Here is a 23174-nt window from a genome sequence, read left to right as displayed (position 1 = left end):
AGTCTTTCAGCTCCTAGAGCAGACCCAGCCCTGGGATGTTTGCTCCACAAGGTGTTTGGCCTCTTCTGTGCCTTCACAAGGGCAGGGTTTCCTGGAGCTGGGAGAAGGCGGTGCCCTTCAGGGCACCTCACGCCAGGGGTGCCTGTTAAAAGCAGTAGGTTGCACGAATGGCCCAGCTGATAGGTGACTTCAGGACATGCCCCCAGGCATCCGAGTTGGGTGGAATGTGTTGGGGGGCAGCCTTGTGCCTGGGAACCCAGATCCCGAGTGCAAGGCCTCCGTCCCCAGTCGCCATCTGGGACACCCTGACTGAGGCCCTGGGCTGCTCCCAGCCTGTCCCAAACCTGGGTGGCCTGGCAGGGCAGTGCGGGGAGAGCCCGAGGCTCTGAGTGGGCCCAGCGGGTCCAGGTGTTCCCCACACTCCGGGTGGGCGCCGCCCAGCACTGACCGGGTACCAAGGCCCCCTGGAGAGCCTGCGGGGCCCCTGACGCCAGAGCCAGTGAGTGGGCAGTGCCGCTGCCAATGGGCCGCGCTCATCAGGGAAGATTAGACTCCCAAGGAAGTCGATCCTCCGCGGCCCAAAGGTCGTAGCGGACGAAGGTAGAGGGCCTCGTGCATGGAGCCTGGACCCGACGTCAGCAGGGCTCACTCGGCCCCTGGGACCTCCGGGGTTCGCCCGCTGGTGCTTGGTTTTGGGCCCCCGTCCCCTTGGGCTGGGTGTGATACATGGGCTCATTCACGTCAGAGGGGGAGGGGCAGGGGGTGGCACAAGAGCCTCAAAACTGGGAGGCACCTGGGCGCTCAGTGCCGGCTGAAGAGAGCCTGTCAAGAACGCACGGGCCTTTCTTACAGTTGGGGAAACAGGCTTCGAGGTGGAGCAGCTTCCCTGAGGTTCCTCCCAGGGCAGCCAGGGCTGGGGTCCTCTTCCAGCCCAGGCACCTCTGCGGACACTTTGGCAGCGGGCAGTGTCCTCTGAGCTGCAGTTGGTCCTGGCAGGAAGGTCTCTGCCCACTGTCCACCCGACTCGGCCGTGCGGCCAGAGCCAGGCCTGGCCGCCATAAGTGAGCTGGGGCCCTCCCCGGGGGGACTCCAGAGCGGGCGGGCAGGACGGGCTGGCGTTGGGTGTGAAAGCCCCTGCCCCGGGCCGCTGGGGTGAGTGCTGGGGGTCAGTTCCCTTCAAGCCCGCGGCCTCGGGGAATCCACCCCGCCTGCGTCTGTCCACAGTGGAAAACACCACTGGGGAGGGTCCTGCCTCCCCCTGTGAGTTGCCTGACAGGCCCTGGATGTGCCCTGAGGCTCGGGCGAGGGTCCTGCCCTTCCTCGCCCCCCCACCGTGCCCGCACTGCACTGTGCTTGGCCGCACCTGGACCCTGGGCCCCGAGGGGACTCCAGGGTATGTGTTCGCACCTTGGTGCCCTCGGCCGTAGGAAGCCTTCTTACCTTGTGCTAGACGGGGGTGGAGGCCCAAGGCCTCCTGATCCCCCAGCGCGTGGCCGCCTCCTGGGGGTGCTGGCTGGGGGAAGGGAGCCCGGGCCCACCGGTTCGGCAAGGGTGGGGCCTCCCGGGAGCTCTGGGTGGTCGGCGGGGGACCTGCTCCCGGGTGGACACAGAGTGTCAGTGGTCGGAGGAACAGGGCCGCAGTGTTCTGGGACCGAGGCTGGCCTGGAGTGGCACGGAGCACCCCCAGAGCGGCCGGGACGTGGGGAGCGGAGACGAGAAACGCCTTTCATTCATAATTTACGAAGAGACTTGAATACACGATGAGGGCTCCCAGTCTGGAGGCTAAATTTAGGTGTCGGCCCAGGATTCCCGGGTTTTCTGGGCCGTCCCGCCCCAGCTGGGTCCCTCCCGCCGTGTGGCGCCTTGAGGCCGCACGTGCCCCCAGGCTCACGCGGGAGGCGAGCCCTGTGTGCACTACGGACCGTGGCCTGAGTGGGGTGCTCTGGCGGAGGTCCAGGTGGGCACGTGCTCTCCTGACTGTCTTCTCCGTGTCCCCAGCAGGGCGGCCATCGGGCCCCGGGCAGCCCAGCTGAGCCGGATGAGCGCGGCGCAGAGGTTCCAGCTCCTGTGAGTACAGCCCCGCCTCCGCACGGCCCACCCCCGGGACTGTCAGGCGTCGGGCCGCGTCCCCCGACCCCAGTCCCTCGGGTGCCGGGGCCAGCTCAGCCAGGGCCAGCTCTGGGCCCAGCCTGTCTCCAGGGGCCAGGAAGCCCCTTCCCCCAGGGCAGTGAGGGGAGCAGCTGCTGGCTCTCGGGGCCCAGATCCTAGGCGTCTTGCGTGTGTGGACATGTGGCTGGGCAGTCAGTCATCTAGTGGGGTCCAGAGTCTCCCCGTTCGCAGCACAGACAGCTGGGGCCCAGTGTGGTTTGGCCTTGCCCACGGTCACATCCCTGTGGGGGCAGAGCACGGCCGGGCCCTCCACGCATCCTTCCCGCCCAAGGCCAGGGCCGTCCCCACTGTGGTGCCACGATGGACTCGTGTGGGCTTGTGCTGGAGCTGCTGCCCTGAGGTTCTGGCCAGGCCATCCGTGGCCATGCTGGGCTGTGGGCCCGTGCGGCTCCAGACGGGGGCCGGCTGGCTGTAGGGACAGGCACAGAGTGGCAGCCCCGCAGTGGACTCTGCTGCGGAGGGGCGGGCCCACTGTAGCATCCCCATCGCCATGGCCGCCCTGGGGCCCGGAGCTCCTGTGCCCGGTTCCTGCTGGAGGTCCCGCCTATGTGAGGCCTCGTGTGTGCAGGGCGCCTGCCACCTGCTGCCTTTGATAGCCGCTCCCTGTCACAGTCCGGGATGAGAGGCCTTTGTGACCACGAGGAGGCCCCTGAGCAGCCACTCCTGTCCTGCCCAAAGCCCCTGTTGGGCCTCAGACCCCCCTCGGCCTGCCCCCACCCCCCACCCCAGACGCTCCAAGCAGAACTTCACAGCGCACAGCCTTACTCACTCCCCACCCCTCATCCTGGTCCTGGACCACCCTTTGCTGGTGTCCCTGCAGGCTGGCCGAGCCAAGGCTGGTCCTGGGGGTGCTGACGGCTCATCCCCAGCCCCCCACCGAGGGCATGGGGTTTGCTGACCTCTGCTCTCCATTCTTTCAGCGAGGAAGAAAGGACACGGTTTCGGGAGCTGCTGGCCAGCCCGGCCTACAGAGCCAGCCCCCTGCAGGCCATCGGGCGGCAGCTGGCCCAGCAGATGCGGCTGGAGGGTGGTGGGCAGTCCTGACGCGGCGCGGGGCGTGCCTGGGCTCCGGGGATGCCCACGAGGAGGTGCCCAGGGGGCCAACTCTGCTATTGTCGCCCTGCCACCAGCCCCTAAGCGACGGGGCTGCTGTCCTCGGCACAGGCGGGTCTACCGAAGTGAGACAGGCAGTTGACATGGTAGTGTTGTGACTACCCATTTATTTTTGCAATAAAAAAGGTGCTGGAAGAATCCAGGATGTCCATGGAGCTCGGTGCCGGCCACCCAGGAGGTGGTGCGGCCACTCGGCTGGCATTCTTCACGCTTTTCTCTTTTGTCTGAGTTTGTCAACAGTGACTGCACGTTGTGTATTATTTTAAGAGAAAAACCTTCTAGCTTCCTGGTGCTCCAGTGGCTCCAGGCTGACCATGGCTGGGCATGGCTCTGCCCCCTTCTCCAGATGCCCTCGGTCAGGGCCCCCGACCTCTGCCCGGATGCCAGGAGCTTCCCTCTCCGCTGCGCTGGGAGTGGTGGGGGGAGGGAGGACGGGGGTGCGGTGCCAGCCTGGCGCCGCCGTCCACCATGGCAGACTCGGGCCTCGCCCTGGAAAGTGGCCTGAGAAGTTGCAAGCGTGTGGGGACGCCACCCTCCCCCCAACAAAGACCCCTGACATCAGGCCGGCGCAGGTGGGGTGGTGAAAGCAGGAGGGCGGGTGGGAGAGACCCCGCCAGCCTGGGAGCCTGCTGGCTGTGGTCTGGGAGCCGGGGGGACTTCCACGTTCACAGCCCTGTCTGGTTTTAATCTTTGCAGAATGAACTTGGATTATCTGGTAATAAAGTTAAGTGACAAACGGTTCCATGGTTTTTGTGTGCATTTTAAATGCAAACAGCAGGGGAAGGCTCGCAGGGCTCGTGGGCTTGGGCTGTGGTGCCTGCCCGGGAGGGCCTTTGAGGGGCTCTGGGCTGGGCCTGTGGGAGGGAGTGTGGGGCTGGAGGAGGAGCCCCCTGAGGGGCGTGGGGAAGGCAGAGTGTCCGGGGCAGGGGTGTCACCGGGCGGCCGGAGCAGCAGGTGCCAGTCTCAGGAAGCCAGGGGCTGCGCGCGGGAGGGTCGAGCACCGCCCTCTGGGGAAGCGGGTGGGGCGCGGTCCCCAGGGAAGAGGTGACATTGGTCCACACGCAGCAGGGGGTGCCTGCTGCTTGCCTGGAGGCTGGGGGGTAGGATAGGAGCAGCTGGGAGAGGGGACTTGAGGCTGGGGACAGCAGAGCCCTGAGAGAGGGAGGATGTGGGTGGTGGTGTTCTGGGTAGAGGGTCAGGGTCGCCCTGGGGCCCCAGCAAATCCTTCCTCTGCCGCCGTGCTGGGTGGGGTTCAGGGCGGGTGAGGGGAGGAAGGGCCCAGCGGGTGGGAGGTGGAAGGCCTAGGAGCCCGGGGGACCGGAGGGTGGCTTGCGTGGGGGCCACGCCCTCGGACCTCGGGGTTATTGACGGAGGACTCTGCGCGTCTGCTCCTGGCTTTGTCCAGAGGGTCCTGCGTGGGGTTCCCCGTGGCCGCCCACCCGCACCGAGTCGTCGGCGGGCCCGACCCTGTTTGTGCCTGGCGTTGGGTGTCACCAGATTTGTCTTGAGTGGGCATCCGCTGGGTGGGGCAGGGAGGGGGACAAGGCACAGACGCGGCTCCTGGGGAGTCAGGTCCTGTGGCGCTCGCAGCCAGGTTTGCCCAGACTCCAGACGTGCTGCTTCTGGCATGTTCCTCGTGCAGCGATAACACTGGTGACGCGTCCTGGCTGAGGTCGTGGTGCTGAGGGGCCTTCAGGGTCCCCAGGGTCGGGAGAGTGGGGGCCGGCAGGGCTGCACGGCAGCGGCTTCCACGCCCTGTGCTGCCTCTGAAAGCTGTTCAAGTACCGTAGGTGGAATGGTGATGGCAGGCATATCCTGACGTGGGCTTGTGCTTCTTGAGTCCTCCTTAAGGTTAAGAAATCTTAATTTTAAGATGCTGGGGAGAAAGTCTGTGATTACTTCTATTGATGTTTCTGAATCCAAATGTTTCTTCTGGTGCCACAGAGACTGCTGGGTTGTAGGGCCTCCTGCTGGGCCTGGAGCCTTGTCCCTCCTGTCCCCCTGGTCCCGCCCCCTGAAGAGGAGGCCCTGGGACCTTCTCTCCAGAGGGAAACTGAGGCCTGGAGACGGGGAGCCTCCCCACAGCTGGCGCTGGGCTCTCGGGAACCCAGAGCTTCTGGCTGCCCTGTGACCCCCACTTACACCTTGACCTTGCCCTCAATTCAGGTCAGCACCAGGCGAGCCACAGCGCAGGGCTCGGGTGCCCCGGGAGGAACGGGCCCCAGGACGCTGCCCCCCGCCAGCGTCCTCCTCCTGCCTCGGCATCTGGTTTTTAGCACAGCGGTAGTTATTCCCAAGTCAGCGTCTCTCCTGGGTTGGGAGCAGTCTAATCACTAGCGATGTTTAATTAGAGAACCAGGTGCAGGTCGGCCCTCTGGCTGCAGGGCTCCCGCGGGGACGAGCGGGCCAGCCCTCCCTCTGCCTCCCTGACGTGCCCTCGTCCTCGTCCCCGTCCCCTGGCAGGGCCCACCTCCAGCTCCGTCTCATTCAGCCAACCCTTTCTGGCCTAATCTGTGGCCGGCCCGAGTCACCCCACCAGAGGGAGAGGAGACCCCTCCACACGGGGAGCTGTGTCCAGTAGGGCAGGAACAACTGTCCCGTAAGCCCAGTCCGGGCTTGCCTGGGGCCCACCGGAGGAGGAGGCAGGGGCACGGTGGCAGGTGTGAGCGACGGGGCATCAGCTCCGTGCCAGCTGAACTCACACCCCAAGGGCAGGCGGGCCCCTCTTGGCTCTGTATCTGCATGGGTGGGGTCCTGGAGGCGTCAGGCTGGGCGGCAGCCCGCAAGGGCAGTTTGCACTGGCCCCCGGATGACTGCAGAGCAGGCTGGGGATGCTGTCTAGCTGACGCCTGGGAGGAGGAGAGGGGTGCCGTGGTCATCTGCTAGTCCCTACCACAGGCTGCTCGTAACAGGAAGCCCAAGTCATCGTGGCCGATTGTGCTTAAAATGGGGGAGAGTTGTCCCTTGCCCGGCGAGGATCTGGGAACAGGCAGTCCAGGTCTTCAGGGTGCCGTCAGCAGCCCAGGCTCCACTGTGTCTCCTCATCTTTGTGCTAAAACAACTGCCAGCGCCCCCACCATCACATTCCAGCCAGGGAAAGGGGGAGGGGCAGAGGGCAAACAGCAAGAGGGACGGGAAACCTGCCCTGCTCCCGTTTTAAGTCCTCCTCAGAGGCCCACCCAGGGATGTCCGGTCCCATCTCATTGGCGAGGGCTGGGTTACGTCCCCTCCCCAGGTTCCAGGGAGGCTGGGCAGGCAGGGACAGCCTCTGCTGTGGAGAGCGGGCCTCCTGCCCTCTGGCCCTTGGGGAGGCCGCCAGTCCCTGACCACGTGCCCCTGCCTTTGGCCTCAGCGCCAAACCCTGCAGTCTCTCTGGGGGATTTGTCACCAGCGTCCGGGAGGGAAGTTGCCCATCCTAGGGGCGGTGATGGCCAGGCACGGGACTGCACGGGAGCACTTGTGTGGAAGTGCCCGTTCCACAGCCCAGGCTGGACAAGGCAGGGTGCCCATGGTGTCCCCTCCAGGCCCGGGAGGGGTCCTCAGAGCGGAGGTGGCGTCCCACCAAGAAGCAGCTCTCAGGAGGGGGCCGTCCCAGGGCTGTGGCCCAGTCTGCTCTGGGGGCACATGGCGGGTTGGGGGCCAGGCCAGCCCCTGCACGTCCCACACCCGCCCAGAGGCCTCGGGGAAGCAGGGCCGTCCACATCGGAGTCCTCCACGCTGTTCGGGCACGTCTTCTGTCAGGGTGCGTTGGGCAGGTGGCTGGTGCCTCTCTCTGGACATCAAGGAGCAGCCTGTGTCCCCTCGCCAGGCCCTTGTTGCCAGGGTGTCTGCGAGCTGCCCGCAGGCCCAGCAGGGGCAGCAGGTGCTTGCTTTATACCTGTGCTGAGCGCGTGGAAGCGGCTGGGGGAAGTGGTCAGCAGGGCGGCGGCTGTCACCTGGGCGGGCAGGAGGGCTCCCCGCTAGGAACCTGACCCCTGGACCAGGTGAAGGTCAGATGTCCAAGGGCGAGATGCTCGGGGATGAGCAGGCGGCGGAGGGTGTGCTTTGAGCCCCGGCCCTGCAGAGCTGTGACGGGTCCTGGTGTGGCGAGGGTGCGGGATGCCGGGTGGGAGTGGGGAGACCCTAGGCGTCGGGGCTGGGCAAGGGCCCCTTGTCGTGGGCGGACCCAGCCCTGGGAGTAGACGGGGTCCCCATTTTCCGGAAAAGAGCAGGGGGGTGACGGGGGGCCCTTGGGGGGTGATGGAGGCTCTCAGGGTGCTGCTCAGGGGGCCCCACTTAGGGGGCTGCTCTGCCACAGGGCTCCTGAGTTTAGACGTCACGTGCTGCTCGGCCACAGGCAGCCGGAGGACGCTGCAGGCCAGGTGGGCAGCTGGGCCCCGCGGGCCCCCAGCCCTGCTTGGACAAGGTCCCGACTGGTGGGTGATGTTGGCGGGGAGTGTGGGGCAATAACTGCTGTGACCCTTGGCTGTTCCTGCTCCAGGGCCACGTTCAGTGCTCAGTTTTGCGCTGAGAGGTGAGTTCAGGTTTGGACACGGGGCAGGTCTGGGACATTCTGATGGGGGCCTGCAGACACCCCTGCTGCTGCTGGCCGGGGCCATGTCCTGGGGAAGAGCCGGGCACTGCCCTGTCCTTGCCCAGCCCCACTCGGCAGCCCGGCTGTCTTCCCAAAGGCCCTGTCCCAACCCCAGCCCGTGGCCCAGGCCTCTGCTCACCCACAGGCCCTCTGGGCACTGGTCACTGCGACGGTGCCATTGGGCTTTCCTGCCCGGCTACAGGAACGTCTGCCTGCTGGGCTGGCCTCCCGAGCCCCTGCAAGGCCACCTCTTCTGTGGAGACTGCCCGCTGCCCCCCGGGCGGACCTGCCTCCTCCTGTCCCCTGGGTGGGCTCTGGGGCCCCTTTCCCAGAGCCGGGTCAGAGGTCCTTTTGGGGCCCACCTGCCCCTGGTCCCAGGCTCTTCCCGGAGAAGCTTAGAGACTTGACCCAGCGGATCCCTGCCCACCCCTCAGCTCTCCCTGCTCTGGGGCCGCATGTCTGAGTATCATTAGCCGTCATCCCTCGGGGGTTCCACCTCCCGGGTCCCACGAATGTCCTGTTTCCTCCGTGGTTTGCTGGAGTCGCTTCACTGGGTTCTGAAGTCACTTGGGACACCTCCTCGGTCTGACTGCTGTCAGCTGGATACACAGCCAGCTTCACCTGCTTCCTTTGATTTTTACGGGCTGCTTCTTAAATATTTAATTTTGTTTCATAATATGTGAACGTAAGCTACATTGTAAGGGTCAAGTGTGCAATGTAAAATTTAATCCTCTTTTCTCTAACAGTGCTTGACAATTGGGGGGGGTGGGTTTGCTCCTATTCTGGCGGAGAACGTGTTTAAAAGCAGGCACCTGTGTTGCATCTACAGCAGATGATTGAGTTTGTCCGTAAAGACTGGGGGCCACACGCACACTGGACAGGACGGCTGGGGCCAGGGGCTGGGCGTCCTGGCTGTCACTCAGGCCCTGGGTCCTCGGTCTGTGTAGATGGGAAAAAATAAGCCCACAAGTAGATGCGAGACTTGGGTGAGTGATGCCGTCTGGACACCCTGCCACATCCAGCGCCATGTCCCCACCCTCCCGGTGCCTGGGGGCCCCACGTTCAGGACAGGACAACCTCATCCCCTTACACCAGCCCAGTGGGAGTCCTGGAGCCCTGGGCCGTGCAGCCCGAATCCCGAACAAGCATGATTGGGGTTATTATTACGACTGGGATTAAACGAAGGAGAACAGGGAAGAAAGGCAGCACCCTGGAAAGGGCAGCTCCCGTGGGGCTAGGCTGGCAGCCCCCACCCCGACTCCTGCACCCAGAGACCACCGGCTCCGACGGGGTGGGGCGTCAGGCCCTGTGATGCCGACCTGCCGGCCGTGGGGTGAATGTGTGAGTGTGAGCGTGTGTGCATACACGCCTGTGTTTACACGTGTGCCCATGCCTGCGTGTGTGCACGCATACGTACATGTATGTGCATGCGAGTATGTTTTTAGGAACGAAGTCTGCAGGTACAAGGCAGGTGTTTGCTCTCCAGCACGGCCCTCTCAGAGTAGGAAGGACACCTATGGTTCCTGACCCTTGAGCACCTCTATTGAGGGGAGATGCTGAGTTTTCTTGAATTCCTTCTTGGCTCCTTTCAGTCATGTGTTTTGTTATTACTTTTCCTGCTGCGGGGGCAGATGGTGCGATTAGTTTTCCACGTGCTGCACGGCTTTGCATTCCTGGGGTCACAGCCTGGCTCAGGGGTCCCTGGCCGTGCTGTGTCCACTCTGCTCACAAATGAGGGGCCTGCAGCTTTTCCTGGAGACTTTCCTTCAGGTCCCCAGGAAGGTCCACGGTGTCCATGAGCTTCCTCCTGCTGGAGGGGGAAGGGGGTGTTTCCAACCTCAAGGCTGGACCCCACCCTGCTCCCATGCCCCCCAGAGGGAGGAGGCCGGGCCCCAGGCCCCTTCCGCTGCAGGACCCCTTGGAATCCCAGGCGAGGCTTTGTCCTGGTCCTCGTCCCGTCCAGCCCACACCCTGAACTCCTCCTGGGGTGGGATCCTGCACAGGACACATTGGCTCCAGCAGGACTGCACCCTGGCCTGCCCCTCGGATGTCCTGTTGTCCGGCTGGTGTCCTGGTCCCAGCACCCCAGAAGGAGCAGATAGCTGGGCTGGGACCTCCACCTGCTCTGGGGTCCCCTGAGGTCCCTGACCAGATGGGCCCACCCCTCCTGCCTGGCCTCTGGAGCCTGCTGGTGTCTCCTTGTCATCATGTGACAAAACCTGCTTCGCAAGGAATGTTTCCACGTCCAGTGCAAAGCAGGCACCCGTGCCCTGCCCCCACCGGGACAGACATTACTAATCAATCACCACCTCCTCCCAGCACGATGGGGCCTCAAACCCTGCCTCTGCGGACCGTCCAGAAGCAGCTCCTAGTGACCGGGGTGCAGGTAAGGCGCCCGCCCCCTTCCTGTCCTTGTCTCTGTGGTGGAGACCCCTGTGGCCAGTCCCAAGGCCGAGCACAGAGCCTGGTCTTCCCCTGGCTTGCCATGGGCCTGCGCCCTCTGCTTCTCTGGGGTCGGGCACAGCCCCCAGCCTGATCTGGACACAACAGTGAGTGCACGTAACACGCACCACTTTGGGGGCAGCTTCCAGAGTCAGGGCCCCATGCGCCCCATGCGCCGGGCTGCGTGGTGACCAGCAGTGCTGCGGACGGTGGCCGGTCCCCCAGCCCGGTCCTGCATGAGGACGACATGGGGCAGAGCCCGCTGACTCAGGGGGACTTGCTGTGCCAGCGAGAGACGAACCGTGATCGTGGAGCCGCTGACCTCTGAGAGTGTTTGTCACAACAGCAGAACCGGCGCCTTGTGACTGATACGTCTTCTTCCTGTCCCCCCACTCCCACCCCCACCCCCGGGAGACCGAGGAGTAGAAACGAGTCGCCCTGTCTGTGCTGAGGTCAGGGCAGGCTGCCATCGGCAAGTCGGCCAGAAATACTGAGAAATAAGAATTTTCTGCAGGAAAGAAACAGCAAATCAGATGTGCTTCCAGGGAATAACAACAAAAGAAGAGTCTCCCATGGTGGTTTTCACACCGACATGGTACCAGCTGTTCCTTTTCATTTCCCCTCTGGAGCTGCCTGGGACGTGGGACACTCAATAAACTCTGCTGGACACGTGACGAGTTCTCTGACACACGCAGTGGAGCTGAAATTAACCTCTAAGTCACAGTGAGGTGAGTGTAACAACTTGGAAAAGAAGCACGTGTTCTCCAGAGTGACTCGGGCCTCAGAGGAAGCCATGTGGCCCGACGGGAGGTCTGGAAAAGCCTAGCACAGAAGACGCTCCCCAGTGCAGCTTCTAGAAGGCGGCCAGAAATGCACTCGGTGGAGAACTTTCCACTGTGTTTTCATTATACACAAGAGAGCATAAAAAATACATGAACTAAGCATTCAATTCCAGACTGTGGAGAAGAAAAATAAGACAAAGCCCGAAGCCCAACAAAGCTGCAGGAATACGTGAAAAAAGAGAAAAGAAGTGGCTGGTTTGGCAAACAGAGAAACAATAGAATCAATAAGCCTTAAATGTCCCCTGGGAGTTGCTTGTGGAGGCGTCTGGATGACCTGGGGGTCCCCCTCGGGGCGACTGTCAGGAAAGTGGCTCACCCCTCACTCCCCCTGGGACCGCTGCGTCAGCGGGGAGCTCTCCCAGATGCTGGGGTCGGGGGGTAGACAGTGGGGTGCGGGTTCTTGGCTTGTCCTGCCCTTTCTGTGAAGGAGAAATATTCGACCAAGGCGCAGGGAGCCGGGCTCCCAGGATGGAGCAGGGGCCACAGGCCCTGGCGGCCCCAAAGGGGTCGGTCGTTTCCCACGGCCAAGTGATCCCCCAGCGCTTTGGAAAGAGAGCCAGAGCCCCCAATGTCCGGGTGTCTGGAGGCCTGAGGAGCCACAGCGGGGCCTGAGGGCCGGGAAGGGCCACTTGCACCTTGTCCAGGGCCCGCTGGGCCGGGGCCCTGAGCCCAGGGCTGGTGCCCAAGAGGTCCCGCCATAGCCACGCCAGGGTGAGCCCCGGGCCCCCCTTCCCCATCCTGCCCAGGACAGCCGACCACAGACGTCAGGTGTCCATGGCAACACAGCAGCCCCCAAACAGAGGGCCCCCAGTCCTGAAGGAAACCAGGCACCACTCTCCTCCCCCCCCGACCCCCAGAACTGAACTCGCTTGGCTGATCCCCCCCACCCCCCTTCCAGAGAAAGCAGGGGTCTCTCTCGAGCCCTGGAGCGTCGTGGTGCGACACCTCGGCCGAGGGACCCCGTGTCCCTGCTGTGGCTCCTGTCACAGCGCTGCCCTTTGCTTCCGCCTGGCTCCAGACCTGCGAGCAGAAAGACACGCAGCTGCTCGGGGCGAAGGGAAAGTTGTTTGGACGAAACTAAAACAAGACGGTCATATATTAAAGGCAGCTGTAAAACAGGACTTAGCCTTGTAATAATATTTTGGTTTGGTTGGCCCTTTGCGCATCCTGAAAAATGAGACCTCAGCCTGGGGGTGTCACACTCGAGCCCTCGCGAGCACTTCGGCTGCCGTTAGACTCCGCGGCCCCCAAGTCCAAAGGCCACCGCGGTGCCCCCGCTCACCGCGGCTGAAAGGGGACGAACTACCGTCGAGCGTTTTCCACAGCCAGTCCCTGGAGACGCGGCCGATGGGTGTTAATACAAGTGGCATCAGGGCATTCTCCACCCTCAGTGGCGGCCAGCTCTGGGCTGAGTGTCGTCCACACGTTGTCTCCTGGAGTCCTGCCAACCCCACGATGTAGGTGCCGCTGCTGTCCTGTGTGACGGGGGAGGGTGCCGAGGCTCAGGGAGGCTGGGGCCCCTCGTGCACCGAGTGGAGGCTGAGGCCCGGGTACCAGCTCACCAGAGCCTGCTGGCGTGGCCCCGCAGCACGGAAGTCCTCAGGACTGACAGCCACGCAGCCCTGTCCACGCCCGGGGTCTGGTAGGCCGCGCGGCCCCCGCACGACGGGAGGGGATGGGCAGCCCCGGGCAGGCGCACCAGGAGGCTGCAGCCAATGTCTCTCCTGGAAGTGGACCCTCCGGCTTCCAGCCTTCGGGCGGTGCAGCCAGAAACCGCGGAGACCCGGCGAGCTGGCCGGGTGAAGCCGCTGCGTTTGGGGTAATTTGTGAGGCAGTGACAGGTAACTCATACGCCGGGGTTCTGCTTGGGCGATCAGATCTCCCGCCCCGTCCCACCACAGCCGACGCTCCACCCCAGGCAGCAGAGGCCGACCTGCCCCTCCCCCGAGCCTGCTGCCCTGCAGGCTCCGCACGCCCCAGCCCTGCCAGGCCCCGTCCCACGGCTCGCACAGGACCCTGCTCCTGTCGGCCCCAAGCCCTCTGGCCCCTGGCTAGCCCCTTCCCATCTCCTTCCTGCCACAAGCCCACTGAGGGGCCCAGCCTGTTCAGGGCGTCACCCTCACGCGTGACCCTAGGCCCCTGTGCTTGCTGATGTCCCCTGGGACTTCATCCTGGCCTCAAGCATCATGCTCCCCCCACCTTCCACTGCCCTTTCCAGCTACTCTCCTGGGACCCAAGGAAGTTTTACTGGATCCCAACCCTGCCCGGAGGGTCCAGAATCCAGGTGGGCTCTGCACACCCTCCCCTCCTGCCCTCCCGACCCCCAAACCTGTCCCATCCCTCACCTGTCCCACCCCCCACCTGTCCCATCCTCACACCTGTCCCATCCCCACACCTGACCCATCCCCACACCTGTCCCGTCCCCCACCTGTCCCTTCCCCCACATGTTCCGTCCCCTAACCTGTCCCGTCCCCATACCTGTTCCATCCCCACACCTGTCTCGTCGCCCACCTGTCCATCCCCACACCTGTCTCGTCGCCCACCTGTCCATCCCCACACCTGTTCCACCCCCACCTGTGTCGTCCCCACCTGTTCCACCCCCTCCTGTCCCGTCCCCCTGTCCCATCCCCACCTGTCCCGTCCCCACCTCTCCCATCGCACACATGTCCTGTCCCCCACCTGTCCCACCACACCTGTACCATCCCACACCTGTCCCATCCCCAACCTGTCCTGTCCCCATGCCTGTCCCGTCCCCACACCTCTCCCGTCCCAAACCTGTCCCGTCCCCCACCTGTCCCACCCCACACCTGTTCCATCCCCACACCTGTCCCATCCTACACTTGTCCCGTCCCCCACCTGTCCCGTCTCCCACCTGTCCCATCCCCACACCTGTCCCGTCCCCCACCTGTCCCGTCCCACACCTGTCCCATTCCTCACCTGTACCGTCCCCACACTTGTACCACCCCCACCTGTCCCGTCCCACCTGTCCCGTCCCCCACCTGTCCCGTCCCCACACCTGCCCCGTCCCACACCTGTCCCGTCCCACACCTGTCCCACCCACACAGGTGGGACAGGTTTGGGGGTCGGGAGGGCAGGAGGGGAGGGTGTGCAGAGCCTGCCTGGATTCTGGACCCTCCGGGCAGGGTTGGGATCCAGTAAAACTTCCTTGGGTCCCAGGAGAGTAGCTGGAAAGGGCAGTGGAAGGTGGGGGGAGCATGATGCTTGAGGCCAGGATGAAGTCCCAGGGGACATCAGCAAGCACAGGGGCCTAGGGTCACACATGAGGATGACGCCCTGAACAGGCTGGGCCCCTCAGTGGGCCTGTGGCAGGAAGGAGGAGATGGGAGGGAGCTAGCCAGGGGCCAGAGGACAGGAGGGACACCTGTCCCACCACACCTGTCCCGTCCCCCACCTGTCCCATCCCCCACCTGTCCCATCCTCCACCTGTCCCGGCCCCACACCTGTCCCGTTCCCCACCTGTCCCACCTCCACCTGTCCTGTCCCCCACCTGTCTCACCCCCACCTGTGTCATCCTGCACCTGTCCCACCCCCTCCTGTCCCGTCCCCCCAATTGTCCCACCCACACCTGTCCCGTCCCACACGTCCCGTCCCCCACCTGTCCCATCCCCACACCTGTCCCGTCCCCCACCTGTCCCATCCCCACACCTGTCCTGTCCCCACACCTATCCCACCCACACCTGTCTCATCCCCCACCTGTCCTATCCCCACACCTATCCCGTCCCCCCACCTGTCCCGTCCCTCACCTGTCCCATCACCCCACCTGTCCCACTGCCACCTGTCCCGTCCCCCACCAGTCTCGCCCACCTGTCCCACCACCACCGATCCCATCCCCCACCTGTCCCATCCCCCCACCTGTCCCGTCCCCACACCTGTTCCATCCCCCAGCTGTCCCACCCCCACCTCTCCCCTCCCCCACCTGTCCCATTCCCCAGCTGTCCCTCCCCCACCTGTCCCATCCCCCACCTGTCCCGTCCCCACACCTGTCCCATCCCCACACCTGTCCCATCCCTCACACCTGAACCTCTCCCCACCTGTCCCGTCCCTCACCAGTCCTGTCCCCCACCTGTCCCGTCCCTCATACCTGTTTCATCCCTCACACCTGTCCCATCCCTCACACCTGTCCCATCCCCCAGCTGTCCCACCCCCACCTCTCCCCTCCCCCACCTGTCCCGTCCCCAACCTGTCCCACCCCCACCTGTCCCATCCCCCACCTGTCCCATCCCCACACCTGTCCCGTCCCCCACCTGTCCCGTCCCCACACCTGTCCCGTCCCCACCTGTCCATCCCCACACCTGTCCCGTCCCCACACTTGTCCCATCCCTCACACCTGTCTGTCCCCCCACCTGTCCCGTCCCCACACCTGTCCCGTCCCCCACCTGTCCCATCCCTCACACCTGTCCCATCCCCACACCTGTCCCATCCCTTACACCTGTCCCATTCCTCACACCTTTTCCATCCCTCACACCTGTTCCATCCCCCACACCTGTCTTGTCCCTCACACGTGTCCCCTCCCTCACACCTGTCCTGTCCTCCACATGTGTCCCATCCTTCACACCTGTCTCAGCCCCTGTGAGTGTGTCAAATCCCCACCCCTGGCAGTTACTACTTAGGTTACAAAACCCAATCATCAGCCTCCACTGGACGCCAACGGGCAACAGGACCCAAGCGCATTGAGTGAAGTGTGCAGCCCCTGTTGGCCATGTCCTTTGAAGAGGTGTGAGGCGGCGTGTTGTCATGAGGCCCGAGCACTGGACTCTGCCCACCGCCCTGCCTCCGGAGGACCTCGGGGTTGGGACACGGTTTCCCAGCCTTAGATGAAGAGTGTTGGGGGTCCTGAGGCACCACCTGGCGGGAGCCTTGGCCGGCCAGTGACTGGCCCAGGGGAAACCCGGTCCCTCCCTAAGTGTCCCTGTCTGCCCGAGCGCAGGGGCCTGGTCTTGGCGTGTGTCCCCAAGGCTGCGGGCTTTGGGGTGTGAAGGCTCGGCATCTGGGGAGAGGAAGGGCTTGACCGGGGACAGCTGTCCGTCCCGGGGGCGCTGGGTGCTGGAGGAGGCGTTTTGTCAGTAATTCTGCATTACTGCATGTTGTAAACAGAATTCCCACTTGACTTTTGTTTATGAGACTTTATTAATGATTTACATTTCTGCTCAATTATTTATTAGGTGTTAAGCCAATATCCCTACAACAGCACCCTGGTGCTGAGACTGGGGCCTCCATGTGTGTGTCTGTGTGCACCCGTGCATATGTTTATTTGTATGTGTGTGTGTCCAAACATGGGTGCATGGTGTGTTCATGTGTGTGTGGGCTCACGTGTGTGCACCTTGCATGTGTGCATGCCCGTGTGCCTGTGCATGTGCTTGTTCTTGAACTTGAACTCCTGGGCCCAGGTGTCCATGTGCTTGGGAGGTGATGGCCTGCAGAGGAAGATTCTGCAGCCAGCTGATGCCCGAGGAGCCACGCCGTTATCTGCTCTGAGGGGGAATCCCCCCATTTAGAGCCTGGTCCCAGCCTGGAGGGCAGACCTCCCTCAGCCTCATGGTGGGCCATGGGCAACACAGCCTCTGACTGGCAGGCCTGGACGGAGCCTGTTTAATCAGACGGTGTTTCCAGGAACCGGATAACAAACACACTTTCTGGAAGCAGCAGGAATAGCCCATCTCCCAGGAGAGGAAGGAAAACAAGAACCTGCTGGTGGCCACACCCGGGACGGCGGCCAGGGCCTGCACATGGCAGCCTGCAGACTTGGGGCTGCTGTCTGGGCGCTGGGGGCGCAACCCCACAGCCAGGCCCAGAGCAGCAGGGATGGGGGCTCTGCCAGTTGGGAAGAGAGGGCTTCACGGGGCGCTGCTTCTGTGTCCTGGGGCCTTCTGGGCGGGGCCGGGGCTGCTGAAGCACGGGGGCCTGGAGGCTCTGGTGGGGACGGAGCCCCCCCTGCCCAGAGGCCACGGCCTCTGTCTCAGGTACCTACCTGCTCCCCAGACCAGCTCATTAGAGGTGCCTCCATCTCCATCATCCCTCCAGGCCCTGATGCGGGCTGAGGGGCCTTGCCCTCAGAGGTGGGTCTGTGGCCTCCTCCCTGGACCCCGCCCTGCAGGGAGGAGGGCGGGTGGGCGCTCGGAGGAAGACGATGTCCTGCAGGCGGCAGGGGGTCCTGACCTCAGCCCTGTAGGACTCACATAGGACATTCTTCAGAAAACCACAGTTTTCCTTCTAAACCTCAGTCCTGCTGGAGAGCCAAGAGGAGGCCCGTGCCCACGCAGCACTCTCTGCTTATTGGACTTGCATCTTTTTGCATTTTGCATGTGAGCCACTGGTCTGACAGACTGCCCCCCGTCAGCTCCAGGCCATCTGCTGAGGCCGCAGCCCTCGGCAGGTTGAAGCAGCCAGGGGACAGCGCCCGAGAGGGGACTCAGGTGGCACCGTCGGCTCCGCCCTCCACACAGAGATGGGGAGGGGTGAGCGAGGGGCCGGGCGGGCCTGCAAGCCCGGAGGTGCTTTGCACACACTGAACTCCCAGGGCCAGGTCTCTGAGAGGGTCTCCGGGCAGGGGAGGGCGTGAGCGACGGGCTGCCGTGCCTGGGCGTCGGTCCCTCGCTCTCTGCTGAGTCCACACTCACGGGGAAGGAGGGGATTTCAGGCCCCTGGCGTCTGTCCAAGGCCGCGGCTCCCAGCTGCGTGCGGGCTGCCCCAGCCCTGAGGTCTAGATTCCTCAGGGCTGCGGTGGGGACAGAAATCCAGATCCCAGCCACTCTTCCTGGGTGATTCTCACATGCATGTGGGTGTGAGACCCCTTGGCTGGGATGCAGGGAAGGGAAAGCCCCCCACCCAGTGGTGCTACCGGAGAGGCTGGACTGTGGGCTCCAGGGGTGTGGGGTGAGGCCAGGAGATGCTGGGCTGTCGGAGGCCGAGGTTCACAGCCTCCAGTGCAGAGGGGCTGGCGGTGAGTTCTCTCCGTCGGCCCCTCTGAGACCCGGGAAGGAGATCGGGAGCTCGCTGCGGTGAGGGCATCATCACAGGCTCAGCACTGGCCCCTGCAGGAGAAAGACCTTTGATTCTGGACGAGGTGCCGCTGTAACTGTGCGTCTCGCCTCCGAGCGGGAAGCTGGGGCATCCTCCCTTGCACCTGCCTCCCTGCCCGGAATCATCTGCTCAAGGGACGTGCCGTGAGCCCTGGGTGAGCAGTGTGACCACAAACAGACAAAACCCCTGCGGGCCTGGTCCTGTGCCCCCTGGCTCAGCAGCTGTGTCTGGAGCGCGTGGGGAGATTCCCCAGGACACACCAGAGCCCCTCATTCCCTGCCTGGGGCGGGGACACCAGGGAATGGCAGCAGTGGGTCTGCCGGCCTCTGCCAGCCTTGAGCACATCCCTCCCGGTGCCCCGAACCCATGGTCCCCCTGGGGCCTGCAGGGGAGGGGCTGAGGCCAGCCAAGCCCGAGAAGCTGGGGAGGAGGGGCAGGCCGAGGCAGCAGAAGCCACGGCTCTGGGTGGGCGGCAGGACCCGGGCCTCTCCTGGCTGCTGGAAGCCCCCAGCATCCGGGCGCTCTGGGTGCTGCCGACGCATCAGAAGGACGCACAGCCCCAGGTGCCGATATAGGCCTTGCTCCCCCGCAGCCCCCGCAGCCCCCGCAGATGAGGCTGTGTCTGCCTCCTGCCCGCCCCGGGCGGTGCCCAGCCCTGACCACCCACGTGAGTCCTGGGCAGCGGGTAACGCTGTCTGGACTCCAAGCAGGACCTCTCTGCGGTGCCCCCCACCCCACGGTCCCATGCTCTTGGGGCAGCTCCCCCGGCTCCCGGGCCCACGTTCTAGGGTCACCCCACTCTTCCCCTGCACACACCCCGTGGGCAGGAGTTTGCCTGTGAATCTGGACGTTTCCAGAAAGAACGGTTGAGTGGCTCCCTTAGCTGGCTTAGCTGTCAGTGCATCTTCACTCTGGTCTGTTCCGGAGGATTCCAGAAGAGGCAGCTGCCCCGGACCCACTCCCCCGGGGGTCTGCAGACAGGACCCTTCGCCCGGAGGGCTACCCTGCCTTGTTCTTGGGTCGGCAGTGGGGCTGCCCAGCCGTGGAGGCTGAACCCAGCTCTCAGGCCCACGTGTGCCCTAGGGTCGGCTGGCCTGGCAGAGTCCGTGTCTGCCCGATGGGTCCACCACCTGTGTCCCAACACCTTGAACGGAGGCCAGGCCCCTGGGCAGTTCCCACACAGCTGCTCTGAGGTCGACGGCCCTGCTTTCCCGAAGCCAGGGCTGTGAGCTCCAGAGACCTGGCCGGTCTAGCACCTGGCTCTCCCCTACTACAGCCCCCTGTGGGCGTGGCCAGTGCATGAGAGGTGTCCCTCTGGGCAGTGGTGGCAGCTGTGGGAGACACCTGACCACCCTCATGCACACCTTCCCCTGCCCCCCGGGCGGAGCTGCCCTGCACAGGCCTGCAGGCTGGTGGGGGTGGTGCAGGGACTCGCTGGCCCAGGGCTGGGCCTGACCTGGTGCTGAGGCTCTGGGACGTGGGGCTGCCAGCCCCACTGCGGCCCCACTGAGTGCTGCTCAGCTTCCCTGGGGTGGGGGCTGTAGGGGCGGATGGGGTTCAGGAGGGGTGAGCTCACCCCAAAGGCGATGTCCCCCCTCGGCCTCAGTTTCCCTGATCTGCCAGGGCTGGGCCACACAGCCCTGAAGCCTCCCCGGCACCCTCCCCCCCAACCCCCGGCTACGATGTTCCCCGGGGCCTTGTGGGCTCCACGCCGTCACCGACACCACGGTGAGGAGCCTGGTGAGGTGACGGCCACCTCCTCTCCTCCCGCCGGGTCGGGACACCCCCCGGGACAGGGCGAGTGGCTGGCGAGCCGTTTTGTGCCGAGCCAGGTGCGTCTCGGAGAAAGCGTTTGCTTTGCCCAAGACTGAACGGGAGCGACTAGCACGTGGCTGGGGGAGCAGCTGAGGGCGCGGGGTCCACGGCCCCCACCCCTCCCCGCCCCGCAGAAACCCCAAATGGCTAAGCCGTGCAAGAAAGAGCAACTCGGGGGGTCCTTCGTGTTTATCATGATGAAAATCAGGTCCCTTGGCTCTTTTTGTCTCTTGCCAGTTAGGGTTCAAGGCTGTGTGGATTAGTCAGCTCAGGCAGCTTAAACGACTGAAATTATTTTCTCCCAATCCTGGAGGCTGGAGGTCTGAGGCCCAGGGGTCGCAGGGCTGTCCCTCCCGAGGCCTCTCTCCTGGGCGTGTGGACGCCATCCCCTCCCCGTGTCCCCAGGTGGTCATCCCTCTGTGTGTGTCTGTGTGTCGTCTCCGCTTCTTCCAAGGACACCAGTCCCTATCCGAGTGGGTGCCACCCTAGTGACCTCACTTTAACCTAATTACCTCTTTAAGGCTCTGTTTCCAAATGCAGTCCCATTCTGAGGCCCTGGGGGTCAGGGCTTCAACATATGCTTTTTGGGACACAGCTCAACCCATAATAGGGGCACTGGCAGTCTTGGGTTTGGGGTGCACTGGCTGCTCACCCACCCATCTGGCCGCTGGCATCTCTGGGCTGCAGGGGTGTTTGGGGGTCGCAGAGGCCGAGCATCTGATCAGAGGAGGGGCCGGGCTGTGGAGAGGGGGAGTCCTGACTGTGGGCCTGTCCTGGGCTGGGTCCACACGGCCCACCCCTGTCGGTGCCTGCAGCCCTCCCCTCTGTCAGGAGAGCCATGTCCACTGTCGGGCAGCTCAGTGAGCCCAGCCCAGGCAAGGGAGGCTTCACACACGGGGGGCGGGCTGAGTTTACCAGCCCAGGACGGAGCCCAGCGGAGGCTGGCCTGTCCCCGTGGTCCCCATGCTGTGGTGTTCCAGGCCCCCTCAGCCTGGGGCAGGGCCATGCGTCCTGTCACCTCCGCCCGTCCGTCCACCGCTGGCCCTGCCCTTCTGCAGCTGCACTTCATGCTGTTCGGGTGACTCCCCACCTCTGACTGTCCCTCCTGCTTCTGTTTCCAGGCTCGGTGTTCGCTGCTGTCCACTGGGAGAAAGGGTGCCGTCCAGCCTGGAGCCTAGAGGAGCCGAGAGGCATCACCCAGTTTCAAAGTCCTTCCGCTCAGAAGGGAGCTGTCATCGGGAGGCCAGATCCTGCCTGACTCACCCTCCTTGCTGCTACTCTGATGCAACTTTACCCAAGGTCAGGTTTAGGAGTTCTGGGTCGGTATCAGCTACTACATGAAAAAGGGGTTCTTTGGCCAAAATTGTTTGGGGGACACAGAGCCAGGCAAGTTTGAACACAGGCCCTACAGCAGGACTTATCAGTGCCTTTAACGGGCTAATGTGAACCCTGACCCTCTGGGGATGGGGTGGGGGGCAGCAGGATTCTCAAACTAATTGGTGTTTTGATTTTCATGGAAATTCTCACAGGGTCAGTGTCTGAGGAACATATTTTGAGAATGCTGCTTCAGAACAGCCAGCAACAGAAAATATAGGGCAGAGATTTTTAAAAAACGAAACCTTAACTCTTCCTCACTTTCTTCTTATTGTTTAACATCTGAGAAGGACCTTCTCAGTCCATCCTCCCGCCTCACCTGGCTCTCACCTGGCCTCTGGGCAGGGCCCCCTCCCGCCCAGGAGGAGACGGCTCCCTGGCGCACAGGTCCCGGGTTAGTTACCTCCTCGCTTCAGCTGGATTCTCATCAGGCTGGGTTACTTAGTCCCTGAGGACACCCTCGTTGTTCCCTTGACTTCAAGCACCCCAAATGCTCTTTTCTTTTAAATTGTTACAAGTACAGGATTGTTGGATTTTAACCAGTTTCCTTACATGTTGGAATGTGGGTGTGAGGATGCTGCAGCATCCAGCCACTTTCTCCTGCGTGATCCAGGCGGGTGATGGGAGCTCGTGCGCGTCCCCAGCTGCACGGCAGAGACCCCGTCTCCTCGACCCTCACTGTGCGTGGCTTTCTGATTCTGTCTTCACATCCTGGGGGTTCCCGACACCCACTGACGGACTCACCGTGGGGGACCCTGCAGGCTGGTGGACCGGGAGGGTCTCTGGGTTGCTGGCCAGTGCCAGCTTCAAGGCTCGGCCGTGCCAAGGCAGCTGATGAGAGGCGATGCTGACCTCAGCCCCGGGGGAAGCCCTCTGACAGGCGCCGCTGTGCTTGCCCCCCCGGTGGGGGGCTTGTCTCCATTTGCCATTGAAGCTGGGGACAGTGAGAGGTAAAGGACGGGCAGAGAGGGCAGCCCCGTTGCTCCGGTCCAGGCTGACCTCAAGACGCCCCACCGTGCAGGGGGCGGGGTGAGGCCAGGACAGTGGTCGGAGGAGGGGGACCCCGGGGCGAATGGCGACGCCCTGTCTTCTGGCCTGTGGCCCTTGTGCCCATCAGGAGCCTGGAGGTGGGGGGTCTGCGCCTGGCGCTGTGCTGGCTGGGAGGTGCCGTGAGGAGTTTTCGGGTGACTGAAGAAACGTAACCAAGAAGTAACAGTCCAGTGAGTTCTGAGCTGTGTTTCTGCAAAGCTGCAGCTAAATTGCACGTTGATAAATTAACTTCCCATGGACTTGTTGGAATTTCGGCAACGCTCTCTCTCTTTTTCATTCACGGTTACACTTTGCAGCTGGCAGCGGGCCCTGTGACTGGCGGGTACCTGCAGAGCTGCATGTTGGTTGCGTGTACTCCCCACACGTGACACCCACAGAAGGTCGTCATGGAGGACTTTCATGAAGGAGGGTGGATTGGGTTGGGAGCGCAGCCCCGGGGGCCGGGTTCCAGTTCTGGGCTGGCCCTGGCCACGTGGGCTCCTCCTGAGTCAACCAGGCCCCTGCCGCTCAGCGGTCAGAAGCATCCTTCGCGTGGGAAGCGACCACCGGCGGGGGGGAGGAGGTGCGCGCTCCCTGAGACCCCACCTCTGCCCGCCAGGTGCCACCCAGCCTCGAACCCCACCTCTCTCCTGGGTCCGCCACGGTCCCCTGACCCTCTGGACAGTCCTCCAGCTGGTGGCCCAGCTCTTTCAAACTGAGCTGCTCTGATCCCAGAACCACGCCACCCCCAGCCCCGGCCCCCTGTACTCTGTCTG

The 23174-nt window shown here is 63.8% G+C and overlaps 1 protein-coding gene across 5 annotated transcripts in view; it reads left to right on the top strand.

Annotated features, from left to right (window-relative positions):
- SLX9 (SLX9 ribosome biogenesis factor) overlaps nucleotides 1-21708 on the top strand; it is a 46495-nt gene extending 24787 nt beyond the window's left edge. Inside the window, exons 5-7 of one of the 5 annotated variants that reach the window (XM_081235488.1) lie at nucleotides 1999-2067; nucleotides 21117-21294; nucleotides 21525-21700. In XM_081235488.1, the coding sequence (XP_081091614.1) occupies nucleotides 1999-2067; nucleotides 21117-21294; nucleotides 21525-21551 (274 nt within the window). In that variant the 3' untranslated portion in view covers nucleotides 21552-21700. Of the gene's footprint in view, nucleotides 1-1998; nucleotides 2068-3089; nucleotides 3332-21116 lie in introns of those variants that run through there. The other 4 variants (XM_081235486.1, XM_081235487.1, XM_081235489.1 and 1 more) reach the window with 4 other exon arrangements.
- Nucleotides 21709-23174: the final 1466 nt, after the last annotated feature.

This window comes from Mesoplodon bidens (assembly GCF_964165515.1).
Source record: "Mesoplodon bidens genome assembly, chromosome: 5".
In the NCBI taxonomy this organism is placed as follows: domain Eukaryota; kingdom Metazoa; phylum Chordata; class Mammalia; order Artiodactyla; family Ziphiidae; genus Mesoplodon; species Mesoplodon bidens.
Note: the sequence above shows the minus strand (reverse complement) of the source record. Positions and strands in the feature narration are given on the sequence as shown.